Here is a 16,360-nt window from a genome sequence, read left to right as displayed (position 1 = left end):
TGACTCTTATTTCCAGCAAACCATAAGTGGTAGAATGCTGGCCTTGAGCTGAAGAGCTCAGGGACAGTGTCCAGGCCCAGAGTTCAAGCCCCACGACCAACAAGGAAGGAAGGAAAGAAGGAAGGGAGGGAGGGTGGGAGGGAGGGAGGGAGGGAGGGAGGGAGGGAGGGAAGGAAAGGAAGGAAGGAAGGAAGGAAGGAAGGAAGGAAGGAAGGAAGGAAGGAAGGAAGGAAGAAAGAAAGAAAGAAAGAAAGAAAGAAAGAAAGAAAGAAAGAAAGAAAAGAAGAGAGAGAGAGAGAGAAAAGAAATTGAAAACTGCCCTGGGGGCTGGGAAGGTGGCTCAGTGGTAGAGGGCTTGCCTAGCATGCATGAGGCCCTGGGTTCCATTCCTCAGAAAAAGCCAGAAGTGGCGCTGTGGCTCAAGTGGCAGGGGCTTGGGCCTTGAATTGAAGAGCTAAGGGACAGCGCCCAAGCCCAGAGTTCAGGCCCCATGACCAACAACAACAAAAAAAAAAGCCCGTAAGACTCTGACTCTTATTTCCAGCAAACCATAAGTGGTAGAATGCTGGCCTTGAGCTGAAGAGCTCAGGGACAGTGTCCAGGCCCAGAGTTCAAGCCCCACGACCAACAAGGAAGGAAGGAAAGAAGGAAGGGAGGGAGGGAGGGAGGGAGGGAAGGAAAGGAAGGAAGGAAGAAAGAAAGAAAGAAAGAAAGAAAGAAAGAAAGAAAGAAAGAAAGAAAGAAAGAAAGAAAGAAAGAAAGAAAGAAAGAAAAGAAGAGAGAGAGAGAGAGAAAAGAAATTGAAAACTGCCCTGGGGGCTGGGAAGGTGGCTCAGTGGTAGAGGGCTTGCCTAGCATGCATGAGGCCCTGGGTTCCATTCCTCAGAAAAAGCCAGAAGTGGCGCTGTGGCTCAAGTGGCAGGGGCTTGGGCCTTGAATTGAAGAGCTAAGGGACAGCGCCCAAGCCCAGAGTTCAGGCCCCACAACCAACAAAAAATTAAATTTTTAAAAAATGCCCTGGATTCGTAAAGAAATCACAAAAGAAAATAAATAAAAGGCTAATAAGCACAGGGAAAGATGCCCATCTCCATGCGAGGGAGATGCAAACGCTCTGCCCAGCAGTGGTAAACTGTGAGGAGATGGGCCAAGGACTGATTCCATGCATTTCTGAATCGTATGTTGTTTTCAAAACAAAGTGCAATCTGTAAAAATTCCATCTATGCCTGTTGGGGGGGGAGGTTTACTGATACCGGGGCTTGAACTCAGGGCCTCTTGCTCTTGTTTAGCCTTTTTCTGGTTGATTGGAGATGAGTCTCACAGATTGTTCTGCCTAGGCTGACTTCAAATCGCCATCCTCAGATCTCAGTCTCCTGAGTAGTGAGCATTACAGGAGCACTGGCACCCACTTTTTCTTTATTTAAAAAATGTTGCTACTAGGACTTGAATGCAGGGCCTTCAGCTTTTCACCTCATACCTATGGCATGACTGACATTTGAGCCACCTTCTAGTTCTGGCTTTCCACCTTCTGAAACACAGAGGGGTTGAATCTCGACACTGGGGCTTCAACTCGGGGTTTCCTGCCCTCCCTTGGCTTCTTTTTTTTTTTTTTGGTCAGTCGTGGGACTTGAACTTTGCCTGGGCGCTGTCCCTCAGCTCTTCAGCTCAAGGCTAGCGCTGTACCACTTGAGCCACAGCGCCACTTCCGCCTTTTTCTGCTTATGTGGTGCTGGGGAATTGAACCCAGGGCCTCAAGCATGCAAGGCCAGCGCTCTACCACTGAGCCACCTTCCCAGCCCCCTCCCCTGGCTTTTTCACTCAGGATTGGCACTCTATCACTTGAGCCACACCTCTACTTCCAGCTTGTTGGTGGTTAACTGGAAATAAGAGTCACATGAACTTTCCTAAGCTGCCCTCGGAGGCTACAGAGCGGCTCCTGGTGAGCATCTGCCTAGAATGCTCCAGGGCCTGGATTCCATCCCTTGTACTACAAAAAGTAGAAGTTCCATCATCTCTTAGAAGGAACATAGGAACACTTAAAAAGAACCTGGGTGGAATGAGTTAATTCGGTTTTTGGAAGAGCAGGGACACAGAAAGGGCAGGAGAAATGGTGAACAAGTGTAGCAGTGATACTCACTAGTGAGACACGACGCTGGAAGGGAGGCATGCAGCTGGTAGGTGGGACAGGAGAGGGAGGGAGGAGCATGGTTCCAAAGAAATATACCCTTTACCCAACTCACGTAACTCTAACCCTTCTGCGCATCACCTTTACAATAACTATTTTTTTTCTTTTTTCCCTAAAAAAATATGAAACCTGCCAGGCACCAGTGGCCCACACCTCTAATCCTAGCTTTTCAGGAGGCTGAGATCTGAGGATGGTGGTTTGAACCAGCCCGGGCTTCAAAAAGTCCCCATGAGACTCTTATCTCCAATTAACCACTCAAAAACAGAAGTGGCACTGTGGCTCAAAGTGGCAGACTGGTAGCTTTGAGAAAAAGAGCTCAGAGACAGCACTCAGACCTCCAAGTTCAAGCCCCATGACCAACAATAAAAGAGGAGGAGGGGCTGGGAAGGGGCTCAGTGGTAGAGCGCGTGCCTTGCATACAAGAGGCCCTGGGATCAATTCCTCAACACCACATAAGCAGAAAAAGCCGGAAGTGGTGCTGTGGCTCAAGTGGTAGAGCTCTAGCCTTGAACTGAAGAGCTGAGGGACAATGCCCAGGCCCAGTGTTCAGGGCCCACAACCAAAAAATAAAATAAAATGAAGCAAAAAGTTCTGATACAGGAGTACGCAGGAGGCTGCAAGGACACACCACCAAACTAGAAGTAAATAGGGGAAATATTACAGAATCTCAAATACCCAAAGAATACAGCACAATAAATAGACAAAAGAATCATCAATCAGGGCTGGGAAGTTGGCTCAGTGGTAGAGCGCTTGCCTTGCATGCATGAGGCCCTGGGTTCGATTCCTCACACCACATAAGCAAAAAGAAAAAAGCCGGAAGTGGCGCTGTGGCTCAAGTGGTAGAGTGCTGGCCTTGAGCTGAAGAGCTGAGGGGCAGCGTCCAGGCCCAGAGTTCAGGCCCCACAACCGGACCAAAAAAAAAGAAGAATCATCAATCATTAGGAAAATCCAACATAATAAGCTATGACCACATATTCAATACCATGGCGTAAAGTTAGACAGACCACAGGACACTGACACAAAGACAGGAACACTAGGCACAGACGGCTCTGGAGAAAAGAGACAGGAACAGTGGAAACTGACCACAGCCCCACAGGATAGCCGGGAAGACAGAGGCAGACACGGAGACACTGACACAGAGACACTGGAGACAGATCACACTCCATAATGCAGACACGGAGACACTGACACAGAGACACTGGAGAGGGATCACACTCCATAATGCAGACACGGAGACACTGACACAGAGGCACTGGAGAGGGATCACACTCCATAATGCAGACACGGAGACACTGACACAGAGGCACTGGAGAGGGATCACACTCCATAATGCAGACACGGAGACACTGACACAGAGACACTGGAGACGGATCACACTCCATAATGCAGACACGGAGACACTGACACAGAGACACTGGAGACGGATCACACTCCATAATGCAGACACGGAGACACTGACACAGAGACACTGGAGACGGATCACACTCCATAATGCAGACACGGAGACACTGACACAGAGACACTGGAGACGGATCACACTCCATAATGCAGACACGGAGACACTGACACAGAGACACTGGAGACGGATCACACTCCATAATGCAGACACGGAGACACTGACACAGAGGCACTGGAGACGGATCACACTCCATAATGCAGACACGGAGACACTGACACAGAGGCACTGGAGACGGATCACACTCCATAATGCAGACACGGAGACACTGACACAGAGACACTGGAGAGGGATCACACTCCATAATGCAGACACGGAGACACTGACACAGAGGCACTGGAGACGGATCACACTCCATAATGCAGACACGGAGACACTGACACAGAGACACTGGAGACGGATCACACTCCATAATGCAGACACGGAGACACTGACACAGAGACACTGGAGACGGATCACACTCCATAATGCAGACACGGAGACACTGACACAGAGACACTGGAGACGGATCACACTCCATAATGCAGACACGGAGACACTGACACAGAGACACTGGAGACGGATCACACTCCATAATGCAGACACGGAGACACTGACACAGAGACACTGGAGACGGATCACACTCCATAATGCAGACACGGAGACACTGACACAGAGACACTGGAGACGGATCACACTCCATAATGCAGACACGGAGACACTGACACAGAGACACTGGAGAGGGATCACACTCCATAATGCAGACACGGAGACACTGACACAGAGACACCGGAGACGGATCACACTCCATAATGCAGACACGGAGACACTGACACAGAGGCACCGGAGACGGATCACACTCCATAATGCAGACACGGAGACACTGACACAGAGGCACCGGAGACGGATCACACTCCATAATGCAGACACGGAGACACTGACACAGAGGCACCGGAGACGGATCACACTCCATAATGCAGACACGGAGACACTGACACAGAGGTACCGGAGACGGATCACACTCCATAATGCAGACACGGAGACACTGACACAGAGACACTGGAGACGGATCACATTCCATAATGCAGACACGGAGACACTGACACAGAGACACTGGAGACGGATCACACTCCATAATGCAGACACGGAGACACTGACACAGAGACACTGGAGAGGGATCACACTCCATAATGCAGACACGGAGACACTGACACAGAGACACTGGAGACGGATCACACTCCATAATGCAGACATGGAGATACTGACACAGAGGCACTGGAGACAGATCACACTCCATAATGCAGACACGGAGACACTGACACAGAGACACTGGAGACGGATCACACTCCATAATGCAGACACGGAGACACTGACACAGAGACACTGGAGAGGGATCACACTCCATAATGCAGACACGGAGACACTGACACAGAGACACTGGAGACGGATCACACTCCATAATGCAGACACGGAGACACTGACACAGAGGCACCGGAGACGGATCACACTCCATAATGCAGACACGGAGACACTGACACAGAGGTACCGGAGACGGATCACACTCCATAATGCAGACACGGAGACACTGACACAGAGACACTGGAGACGGATCACATTCCATAATGCAGACACGGAGACACTGACACAGAGACACTGGAGACAGATCACACTCCATAATGCAGACACGGAGACACTGACACAGAGACACTGGAGAGGGATCACACTCCATAATGCAGACACGGAGACACTGACACAGAGACACTGGAGAGGGATCACACTCCATAATGCAGACATGGAGACACTGACACAGAGACACTGGAGACAGATCACACTCCATAATGCAGACATGGAGACACTGACACAGAGACACTGGAGACAGATCACACTCCATAATGCAGACATGGAGACACTGACACAGAGACACTGGAGACAGATCACACTCCATAATGCAGACATGGAGACACTGACACAGAGACACTGGAGAGGGATCACACTCCATAATGCAGACACGGAGACACTGACACAGAGACACTGGAGAGGGATCATACTCCATAATGCAGACATGGAGACACTGACACAGAGACACTGGAGAGGGATCACACCACATCCCTCAGATACAGATACAGTTGAGAAAAAGCACTCCACACAAGGGAGACAGGTCTAGAACCCTCTGAATGATGGGCCACACTGGAAAACTGTCTGGCCATTGTAATAACTCGGGACCCAGGTATCTGCGCTACTCGGGACTGGCAATCACGTACTTCAAATGGCAGATGTCCCCTGAAATGTCACCCTCAACACCCCAGATGTCCCTCACAAAGGAGCCTCTGCAGCGACAACCCAGAAGGTCACACTGGCAGGCCAAGCGAAAAGCAGCCTGGGAGCCTTGGCTAGATGAGCTAGGACCCCAGCTTCTGTCACGTGGCAGCAGGCTGGAGCTGCCTGAGGCAAGCAGGCCTTGTCCGCCTTTACCGTGGTGACAGGTACAGACTCACTCAGGTCAAAAGTTGCCAAGATGCACACACTGAACACACACAGCTTGTGCGTCGTGAGCACTTTAACACAGCCCTAAGAGAGCTGTGCTGCTTCTCCTGCCATCTCTCCAAGGGATCTTTGTTTAGTTTTGATTCTGGTCAAACACCCAGCTTCCCACAGAGCCTCTTCTCTGTCCGGTCTCCAAGGCCCCAGGCGCAGCACAGGGAGACAGCAACGAAGCCTGCTCTGATACCCATCAGGCCTCTCCCCCTCCCTTGTTCCTCTCCCCCTCCCTTGTTCCTCTCCCCCTCCCTTGTTCCTCTCCCCCTCCCTTGTTCCTCTCCCCCTCCCTTGTTCCTCTCCCCCTCCCTTGTTCCTCTCCCCCTCCCTTGTTCCTCTCCCCCTCCCTTGTTCCTCTCCCCCTCCCTTGTTCCTCTCCCTCTCCCTTGTTCCTCTCCCCCTCCCTTGTTCCTCTCCCCCTCCCTTGTTCCTCTCCCTCTCCCTTGTTCCTCTCCCCCTCCCTTGTTCCTCTCCCTCTCCCTTGTTCCTCTCCCCCTCCCTTGTTCCTCTCCCTCTCCCTTGTTCCTCTCCCCCTCCCTTGTTCCTCTCCCTCTCCCTTGTTCCTCTCCCCCTCCCTTGTTCCTCTCCCCCTCCCTTGTTCCTCTCCCCCTCCCTTGTTCCTCTCCCCCTCCCTTGTTCCTCTCCCCCTCCCTTGTTCCTCTCCCTCTCCCTTGTTCCTCTCCCTCTCCCTTGTTCCTCTCCCCCTCCCTTGTTCCTCTCCCCCTCCCTTGTTCCTCTCCTCCTCCCTTGTTCCTCTCCCTCTCCCTTGTTCCTCTCCCCCTCCCTTGTTCCTCTCCCTCTCCCTTGTTCCTCTCCCCCTCCCTTGTTCCTCTCCCCCTCCCTTGTTCCTCTCCCTCTCCCTTGTTCCTCTCCCCCTCCCTTGTTCCTCTCCCTCTCCCTTGTTCCTCTCCCCCTCCCTTGTTCCTCTCCCTCTCCCTTGTTCCTCTCCCCCTCCCTTGTTCCTCTCCCTCTCCCTTGTTCCTCTCCCCCTCCCTTGTTCCTCTCCCCCTCCCTTGTTCCTCTCCCCCTCCCTTGTTCCTCTCCCCCTCCCTTGTTCCTCTCCCCCTCCCTTGTTCCTCTCCCTCTCCCTTGTTCCTCTCCCTCTCCCTTGTTCCTCTCCCCCTCCCTTGTTCCTCTCCCCCTCCCTTGTTCCTCTCCTCCTCCCTTGTTCCTCTCCCTCTCCCTTGTTCCTCTCCCCCTCCCTTGTTCCTCTCCCTCTCCCTTGTTCCTCTCCCCCTCCCTTGTTCCTCTCCCCCTCCCTTGTTCCTCTCCCCCTCCCTTGTTCCTCTCCCCCTCCCTTGTTCCTCTCCTCCTCCCTTGTTCCTCTCCCCCTCCCTTGTTCCTCTCCTCCTCCCTTGTTCCTCTCCCCCTCCCTTGTTCCTCTCCTCCTCCCTTGTTCCTCTCCTCCTCCCTTGTTCCTCTCCTCCTCCCTTGTTCCTCTCCCCCTCCCTTGTTCCTCTCCCCCTCCCTTGTTCCTCTCCCCCTCCCTTGTCCTCTCCTCCTCCCTTGTTCCTCTCCCCCTCCCTTGTTCCTCTCCCCCTCCCTTGTTCCTCTCCCCCTCCCTTGTTCCTCTCCTCCTCCCTTGTTCCTCTCCTCCTCCCTTGTTCCTCTCCTCCTCCCTTGTTCCTCTCCTCCTCCCTTGTTCCTCTCCTCCCCCCGCCCTTCACAATCACAACTCCCTGAGGGCACCCTTGCTCCGTGGGCCAGTCTCTAGGCCCTCCTCAGCCCCCATTTCTAGCCATCTGAACATAGCCCTGACCCACCACACAGCATCAGAACCTTTGGACAGTCCAAAGATAACCCAGTTCAGGAGCAAAGCCCTGGCCAGGTGCCCTGTGGTGCAGGAGTGGAGTACCTCGTCTCTCACATACCCTGGGAATTTCAAAAATGTAAAATGCAGGGCTGGGAAGATGGCTCAGTGGTAGAGCGCTTGCCTTGCATGCATGAGACCCTGGGTTCGATTTCCCAGCACCACATAAGCAAAAAGAAAAAAAGCCGGAAGTGGTGCTGTGGCTCAAGTGGTAGAACGCTGGCCTTGAGCTGAAGAGCTGAGGGACAGCGCCCAGGCCCAGAGTTCAAGCCAACAAATAAATAAATAAATAAAGTGGTCAATACCTTAATAGCAATAAACATAATTTTAAAAAACAGCCAAATTCCTCTCAGGAGACAGGCCAATCATTACTTTTGTTTTTTTAATCTGCCAAAGTTACTTATGGAAAAATATTGTGTTTGCATGGTCTGCACCGTGGGGCTGTTAAGGAATCTATCCTGAGGATATAAAATAGTAATTTAAAAAAATACAGCAGGCATGTGTCTTCTAATTCAAGGTATATAAATCACTTTATAGCCACAACCTGTACGTACATTAGCATTGCAATAGGTTAACAAAGGCAAGTGAAGTAATTTTCCCAGTACTTAGGTCATATAAGTAGAAATGATTCGATTTGATTTCTGCAAACTGTAGTTTGGATGTTAAATATTTATTATGTGCCCTGATTTCCCGAGTATCCTTTTCTTGCACATCAGATAAGTAACCTAGAGATAGCTTCAGCTTCGAAACATGTTTTATTGAAACAGAAAACAGTCACTTCTAATCTCAGGTTTCATTTTGAGAGAGAATATACTTGTGGCAAACGGGAGGAAAGCTGTCATGGAGAAGGACACACATAGCTTTGCTTGTGGCTATTTCCTGAAGAACCTGAGTCCTGAGCAGCGCTGCCTCAGCCAAACAGCACAGCGAACAGAACATGCCCAAGAAACCCGACTGGAAATTGGCTTTGTCATTCAAGGCTGGTGCTCTACCACTTGAGCCACAGCACCAATTCTAGCTCTTTTTTTTTTAAGTGGAAATAAGAGTCTCATGGACTTTCCTGGTCAGGCTGGCTTCAAACTGCAATTCTTAGGTCTTAGCCTCCTGAGTAGCCACCTGGACAATTTCTAATTTTTTACACATAAATTATTTTCACTTAGTGGATATTCCAGAATGAGGAAAGAAAATGGTGGAAGCTGAATTCTGACATCTTTTCAAAGAGAATAGTATATTTGTATGATACAGGTTAAAACTTACCTTATAACTAGGAAACAGTTAGATATGCTGCCCACTGCAAAATAGTCAGCTGTAGTCAAAATATCAATTCCATGAGGGAAAGTGCCCTAATTTAAAAAAAAGTAATTGGAGACAAAAAAAAAAAAAAAAAGTAAGAAATGGCTGGAATGAAGAAAGGTACCTCAAGTCACGAGCCACTTGGACACATCTATACTTGGAAACAAGGACTGGCCGGTACCACGCAGGCCACAGGAGTATGTCAGTACTCTTCCTGCCCACTTGAGCCAAAATGATCCAAATCCCTAAAACAACTCATTTTTGGAACTCAAATGTTTCCATTTCAAAGTCCTATCTTTGTGTGTGTGTGTGTGTGTGGGGGGGGGGGGGGTCGGTCGTGGGGCCTGAACTCTGGGCCTGGGCACTGTGCCTCAGCTCTTCTTCCAAGGGAGGACCCCGCTGCCTCGCCCACACAGGGGCAGCAGGAGGCTAGGTGTGGACAGTCTTGGACAGGAGGCAGGTGGACAGAATGCAGTCAGTTTTGGTGACAGGACCCATCTGTCTAGAGGGGCAGGCCTGGAAGGAGGAAGAGTACTCAGCTCACTTTGTACTTCTGAGCTTCCCAACACTCTCACCACATATATGTGTCTTCCCATGGCAAATACCGAGTCCCAAATCCCAAACACGTCGTCTGGGCCCATACTTCGCGCGCCACCTCACCCCTCCACAGGACCGGCTCTGCTCCTTTCCCCTTCTCGCCTCCAACGGCACTAGTACCTAGGCACCTCGCTATCACAAACCCCAGAGCTGGGTCCCCAGCAGCGTTCTCAGATGTGTGTGCAGAGGGATCCTTCCTCCTGCCCAGGTCTGGCCCGGATCCAGACCGCTCTCCAGCCTCAGCCCATCCTCCTGACTGCCTGACCATGTACTCTGCTGTGCCTGGACTCTGGACCCCACTCTTGAGGCAAGGCTGACCTGTGATCGCCATCAGGGGGGCAGGACACGTGCCAGCACCCCCAAGCACAGCTCTCACACGACTGAGCATCAGGAGGAGTCATGGGCTGGAGGTTTCCAGAAAACAAGACTACAACTAACACCAAGGGAGCTGGCTTCTGCTTCACCAGGGGGCTGGCTTCTACCGGTGCAGCACACCCCGCTAACTGCCCTCAGCGGTGTGTGAGGGCAGACCTGACCACAGGAAACACGTCTTACACACAGTCTCGTATCAGTATACAGGTATCGGTACCTCCAAGCCCATGAGGTAGTCTGGGACCAGAAATACACTTGCCTGCTGTGAGCTGCATTCTTTACCCACATCCAACAATGCAAGAGAAGTCACAGCTTTCAAGATTCCCACCTTCAAACCTACAGGAAGTTTCGGGGAATGAAAGATTTATAAAGTGGCCTTACCTGTCTCCCCACATTCTCCTGGAAGGCAGCCTGAGGAACAGAAAGAGCAAACAAAGCAGGTGAGTGAGGTTTGCTTCTGCTAAACATCAGCAGATAAATTCAAAACAAACAGTGCAGTATAAATGACCCATGGCTTTATTTTTTTAAATAAAAGTCTTCATTGTTGGCTGAACATGCCCCAAGGGTGGTTTGTCACTGTTTTTACCTCCTGGTGCTCTCTAAAACCACAATTGAAGAATTCAATTTATAAAATCAGACACATCCTGAAAGTAGCCTATCACTGGAAAAACAGCTTCAGACCAGAGCCCCTGTGAAGGCCCCAGAAATACAAAATGGAGAATGCCAGTAGATCAGCTAAGTAAAAGCCAACACCTGAAACACTCCTCCTTGTGGACTCTGACAGCTCTCAGTCACCCTCAACAGTTTGGGGGGGGGGGGAGGGGAGAGGAGGGGGAGGAGGGGGAGGGGGAGGAAGAGGAAGGGGAGGAAGGGGAAAAGGAGGAGGGGGAGGGGGAGGGGGAAGAGGGGAAGGGGAGGAGGGGGACCAGGGGGACCAGGGGGACCAGGGGACCAGGGGGAGGGGAAGGGGAGGAGGAGGGGGAGGGGGAGGGGGAGGAGGGGAAGGGGAGGAGGGGGAGGAGGGGGAGGAAGGGGAGCAGGGGGAGGGGAAGGGGAGGAGGAGGGGGAGGGGAGAGGAGGAGAAGTAGGAGGAGGGGGAGGGGGAGGAGGAGAAGTAGGAGGAGGGGGAGGGGGACAAGGGGGAGGGGAGGAAGGAGAGGGGGAGGGGGAGGGGGAGGGGGAGGAGGGGAAGGGGAGGAGGGGAGGAGGGGGACCAGGGGGACCAGGGGGACCAGGGGGAGGGGAAGGGGAGGAGGAGGGGGAGGGGGAGGGGGAGGAGGAGAAGTAGGAGGAGGGGGAGGGGGACAAGGGGGAGGGGGGGAGGAGGGGGACAAGGGGGAGGGGGACAAGGGGGAGGGGAGGAAGGAGAGGGGGAGGGGGAGGGGGAGGAGGGGGGAGGGGGGAGGAGGAGGAAAGCCTTGCTTGTCCAAACCAAGCAGCTAGAGGGGGAGGGGGGAGGGGAGAGGGGGAGGGCGGGAGGAGGGCGGGAGGAGGGGGGGAGGAGGAGGAGGAGGAGGAGGACAAAAGCCCTTGCTTGTCAAAACCTAGCAGCCCCAATCAGCTCTGAACAGGATGCCCAAGTCCTGCATGCCAGGCACAGAACAGAGGCTGACAACAAGATCCCCATCTGAGCTTAAACAAAATTAGGTGAACCCTGCAAGATACCTCACCATTCCTCAGGGCCTTCCTCCTGCCCCGACCTTGAACTGTGCGAGAATGCCACCAGGCAAGGCAGGCTGTCTAGTAAGGTGACAGTGGCCCTTACTCTACCAGCAGGCCCAGCCCCTCCCCAAAGCATCTAGGGATGATTTCTCCAACTACGGCTACAAGTAGGCACCAGCTCACCTACAGCTAGAGCAGAGTGCAACTTGGCCATGTGATTCACCTCAGCAGCAGAGGCAGGCTGAGAGGAGGGTCTGGAGCATCGGCCAAAGGCCGGCGTTAGAACCCCTCCTGGCCTGGGCATACGCTCTAACAGGCCAGTGCTTCTGCAAAATACAGCAGATGCACTGAAAGAAAATGTACTAAACGGTTCAGGCCCCAGTGTCTATGCACCAACCTCAGCAGACAAAAGAGCACTGAGAACCAGCCGCTTTCCCCACGGAAAGAACTCACTGGAAGGTGGCCCATGTAACCTTTACATTGAGGAAACACTTTTTGCAGCTTTTTTTCTTTCTTTTTTTTTTTTTGCAATGAACTAATTAAGGAAAAAATGCAAAGGAAATACAATTGTCAATTAAAATACAATGTAATATTTAGGAATATATTTACTCCTCTGGAGATATCATCAAAACCATACTCTAATGCCACCCTGAAGGCATAAAACGTGAATCTTGGAGAAGGGGGTTGGAGCGGCCCAGCATGAGGCTGACCACGCCCAGAGCAGTCCTGACACAGGCAGAAAATAGCTGCAAATGGTCAGGGTGGAGAGTCAGGCTGGTTCCTGGCCTCAACACTGAAACCCCTTCTCACAGACAGGAGGGCAAAGAGACAGTGGAGCTACAGAGCTTCTGGAAGGGTGAAGAGGTGGGCAGGAATATTTGCAAGCCACATTATCTCGTCAAGGGTAACTACTATGATCTACAAAGAGCTCTTAAACTCAGTTTAATCCAGGCACTGGTGGCTTGCTCCTGTAAGCCTAGCTACTCAGGAGGCTGAGATTTGAGGATCAAGTTTAGAAGTCAGCCCAGGAAGACAAACCCAAGAGCACCTTATCTCCAATTCACCAGCAAAAAGTCCGAAAGAGGGCTGGGAAGGTGGCTCAGTGGTAGAGTGCTTGCCTTGCATGCCTGAGGCCCTGGGTTCAATTCCTCAGCACCACATAAGCAAAAAGAAAAAAGCCGGAAGTGGCGCTGTGGCTCGAGTGGTAGAGTGCTAGCCTTGAGCTGAAGAGCTGAGGGACAGCGCCCAGGCCCAGAGTTCAGGCCCCACGACCGGACCAAAAAAAAAAAAAGTCCGAAAGAGAGGAAGAGAGGTTGTAACTCAATGGTACAACCCAGTCTTGAGCAGAATAAGCCAAGAAAGAGCAAGATGCCCTAAGTTCTAGTCCCAAAACCAGAACACAAAACAAAAACCTCAGTTCAAGCCCTCGTACCGGCACGCTCGCGCGCGCTCTCTCTCTCTCCTCTTCCTCTTCCTCCTCCTCTTCCTTCTTCTCTTTCCCTTCCTCCTCTCTCAAAACTCAGTTAAAACAATCCAATCAGACCATAGACCAGATTGTTACAAACCGACATGACCCAAGAGGCACACAGACACTTAAGGCTCAAGGTAAAGTAACCATCAGCAAAATGGAAAGCCCACATATTCTGCAGCCAGGGGCATCAGGACCACACACACACACACACACACGCACACACACACACACACGTGTCACAGGACGGGGATCCCGTGAGAACAGGGGCATCAGGACCACACACACATGCACACACACACACACACACGTGTCACAGGACAGGGACCCTGTGAGGACAGGGCATCAGGACCACACACACACACACACACACGCACACACACGCGCACACACACACACACACACACACACACACGTGTCGCAGCCCCCAGTGCCCTTCTCGCTATCTGTTGTGGACACCGGGCCAGTGTGCAGGTGTGCCAAGAAGACAGGGGCCATACACCTCACAGTGCACAGGCCAATCTCCACATTCAGGAAAGAAACATTTAAACAAGGAAACTTACAGATGCTGCTCTTCTGCAGTTCACGCTTCGGTCAAAAACTGTAACAATGAGTAGGGCACTATAAAAGAGAAAAAAATGATCAAGTAAAAGGAACTCTCCAAAGCAACAGACTTCATGACAGTGCTCACGCATGACCTGCTTGGCTCCCCACCATCTTAAGCACCAAGAGGCTCAAGACTCCCAAAGGCTGTGGCAGACTAGTGTGACCTCCAAGCTATCAGGCAGCGCAGGGCCTGAGGTGGCTGGCTCCAAGGAAGGGCTATGACGGAGCAGACACAGCTCAGGGCCTTGGGCACAATGCTCTTCGCCTGCCATAGGGTGAGAGACACCAAGGAAATATGTAGACATCGCCTAGAACCAGTGGTTCACGCCTGTCATCCTAGCTACTCAGGAGAATGAGATCTGAGGATGGTGGTTCAAAACCAGCCCTGGCAAGAAAGTCTGTGAGACTCTCATCTCCAATTAAACACCAGAAAGCACAAGTGGCACTGCGGCTCAAAGTGGTAGAACCTTAGCCTTGAGCTGAAGAGCTCAGGGACAGCGCCCAGAGTTCAAGCCGAGGGAGGGAGGGAGGGAGGGAGGGAGGGAGGGAGGGAAGGAAGGAAGGAAGGAGAAGAGAGGGAGAGGGAGGGAGGGAGGGAGGGAGGGAGGGAGGGAGGGAGGCTGACAGAAACAGGATGTGCCCAGAGGACAGGAACTGGTGGGGAGGTGGAGAAAGGCCAGCGCTGGCAGGGCCTCAGCACCGGGCCTTCCAGAGCACAGGGAGCGGACCAGCTCGTGCAGTAGAAAGAAGCCTGCACACCCTGCAGGCGGCCCACCCAGGGAAACAGCACCACGCCACCGCGTGAGTGCCCCTCACAGGTTGAAATCTACCTACGGTGAAGCATGAGGAGAAGGAAACGGGAGGTGCCGCCTGTGGGTGTTCAGAGCTATAAGCCAAACACTGCGCCCTCCACTCCCAGCTTTCGGAGCTACGCAGCAGCTTTGGGCCACAGCCTGCCTCACCTCCCCAGGCTCTGGGGCCACCGCCTCCCTGCAGGTGCCCACACATCATCCTTGGCAAGGGTCAGGATCCTGTACGCAGGTGCAGAAGCACCCAAATACCACCCTCGTGGGAGGTGCCCGGACACTGGGAAGGGCTGAGGTCAGGACTGACAGGAGACCAGGGTGAGTGCCAGGTCTTAGGGGGCCAGAAGTAAGAAAATGCTCAAGAGTAAGCAGGGTCATGTGAGAGGTCAGACACGCCAGCAGAGCCCCAGCTGGGAGACCGCAGTCAACAAAAGGAATCCCAAGAGCCTTACTCTAAACCCCAAGACAGGAATACCGGCTTCAAACAAGAGGAGGAGGGGAAGAGGCATTCTTACAAAGGCCGTCTGGCCAACTCAAGTGGCCAGCCTGCAGGAGACATTCAAGCTCCACCTGTCCTAACACACACAATGGCTTCTGTGAACCGTCTTAGACTTTACAAAACCAACCAAGACCTGCACAAAGCTATCCACCCGCTGCATTTGGTATTTAAAAGTATTCTCATATAAACTGAAATTTTAAGTATTGCACTTATATGCTACTAAGAGCTTTGTGGGCCTGGGCACAGGTAGCTCACACCTATAATCCTACCTCTGAGGATCGCAGTTCAAAGCCAGCCCAAGCAGGAAAGCATGTGAGACTCTTAACTCCACTAAAAACTACAAAAAAATCTGGAAGTGGACCAGTGGACCTGTGGCTCAAGTGGTAGAGTGCTAGCCTTGGGCATAAGAGCTCAGGGACAGCAGCCAGGCTGAGCGTAAGCCCTGGGACATGTACCAAAAGAAAAAGAGCTTTGTGAGGGTGTGTGTGTGTGTGTGTGTGTGTGTGTGTGTGTGTGTGAGTGAGGGGGGAGTGCGTGTGTGTGTGTAAGAGAGAGAGGGTGTGTGTATGTGCACGTGTGTGCGTGTGCATGTGCATGCGTGTGGGGGGTGGGGGTGGGGGTGGGGGTGGGGGTGTGGGGGGTGGGTGTGAGGGTGTGTGTGTGAGTGAGAGGGGGGTGTGCGTGTGTGTGTGTGTAAGAGAGAGAGTGTGTGTGTATGTGCACGTGTGTGCGTGTGCATGCGTGTGTGGGGTGTGTGGGGGGGTGAGGGTGTGTGTGTGTGAGAGAAAGGGTGTGTGTGTGTGCGCGTGTGTGGGGGTGTAGGGGTGTGGGTGTGTGCGCGTGTGTGCGTGTGTGCATGTGAGAGAGAGGGTGTGTGTATGTGCACATGTGTGTGCATGTGCATGCGTGTGTGGGGTGTGTGTGGGGGTGGGGGGGGGTGTGTGGGTGTGAGGGTGTGTGTGTGTGAGAGAGAGAGAAAGGGTGTGGGGGTGTGCGCGTGTGTGCGTGTGTGTGTGTGAGAGAGAGGGTGTGTGTATGTGCACATGTGTGTGCATGTGCATGCGTGTGTGGGGTGGGTGTGGGGGTGGGGGTGTG

At 52.6% G+C, this 16,360-nt stretch overlaps 1 protein-coding gene across 1 annotated transcript in view; it reads right to left on the bottom strand.

Annotated features, from left to right (window-relative positions):
- Tbcd (tubulin folding cofactor D) overlaps positions 1 to 16,360 on the bottom strand; it is a 164,854-nt gene that overhangs the window by 45,615 nt on the left and 102,879 nt on the right. Inside the window, exons 15-17 of the mRNA XM_042696601.1 lie at positions 13,918 to 13,975; positions 10,606 to 10,635; positions 9,220 to 9,305 (exon numbers count right to left, since the gene is read on the bottom strand). Coding sequence (XP_042552535.1) covers positions 9,220 to 9,305; positions 10,606 to 10,635; positions 13,918 to 13,975 — 174 coding nt within the window. The remainder of the gene's footprint in view (positions 1 to 9,219; positions 9,306 to 10,605; positions 10,636 to 13,917; positions 13,976 to 16,360) is intronic.

The sequence above is a fragment of the Dipodomys spectabilis genome, unplaced genomic scaffold (genome assembly GCF_019054845.1).
Source record: "Dipodomys spectabilis isolate Male_0828 unplaced genomic scaffold, ASM1905484v1 ptg000208l, whole genome shotgun sequence".
Classification (NCBI taxonomy): Eukaryota; Metazoa; Chordata; class Mammalia; order Rodentia; family Heteromyidae; genus Dipodomys; species Dipodomys spectabilis.
This window is presented reverse-complemented; position numbering and strand designations above follow the sequence as displayed.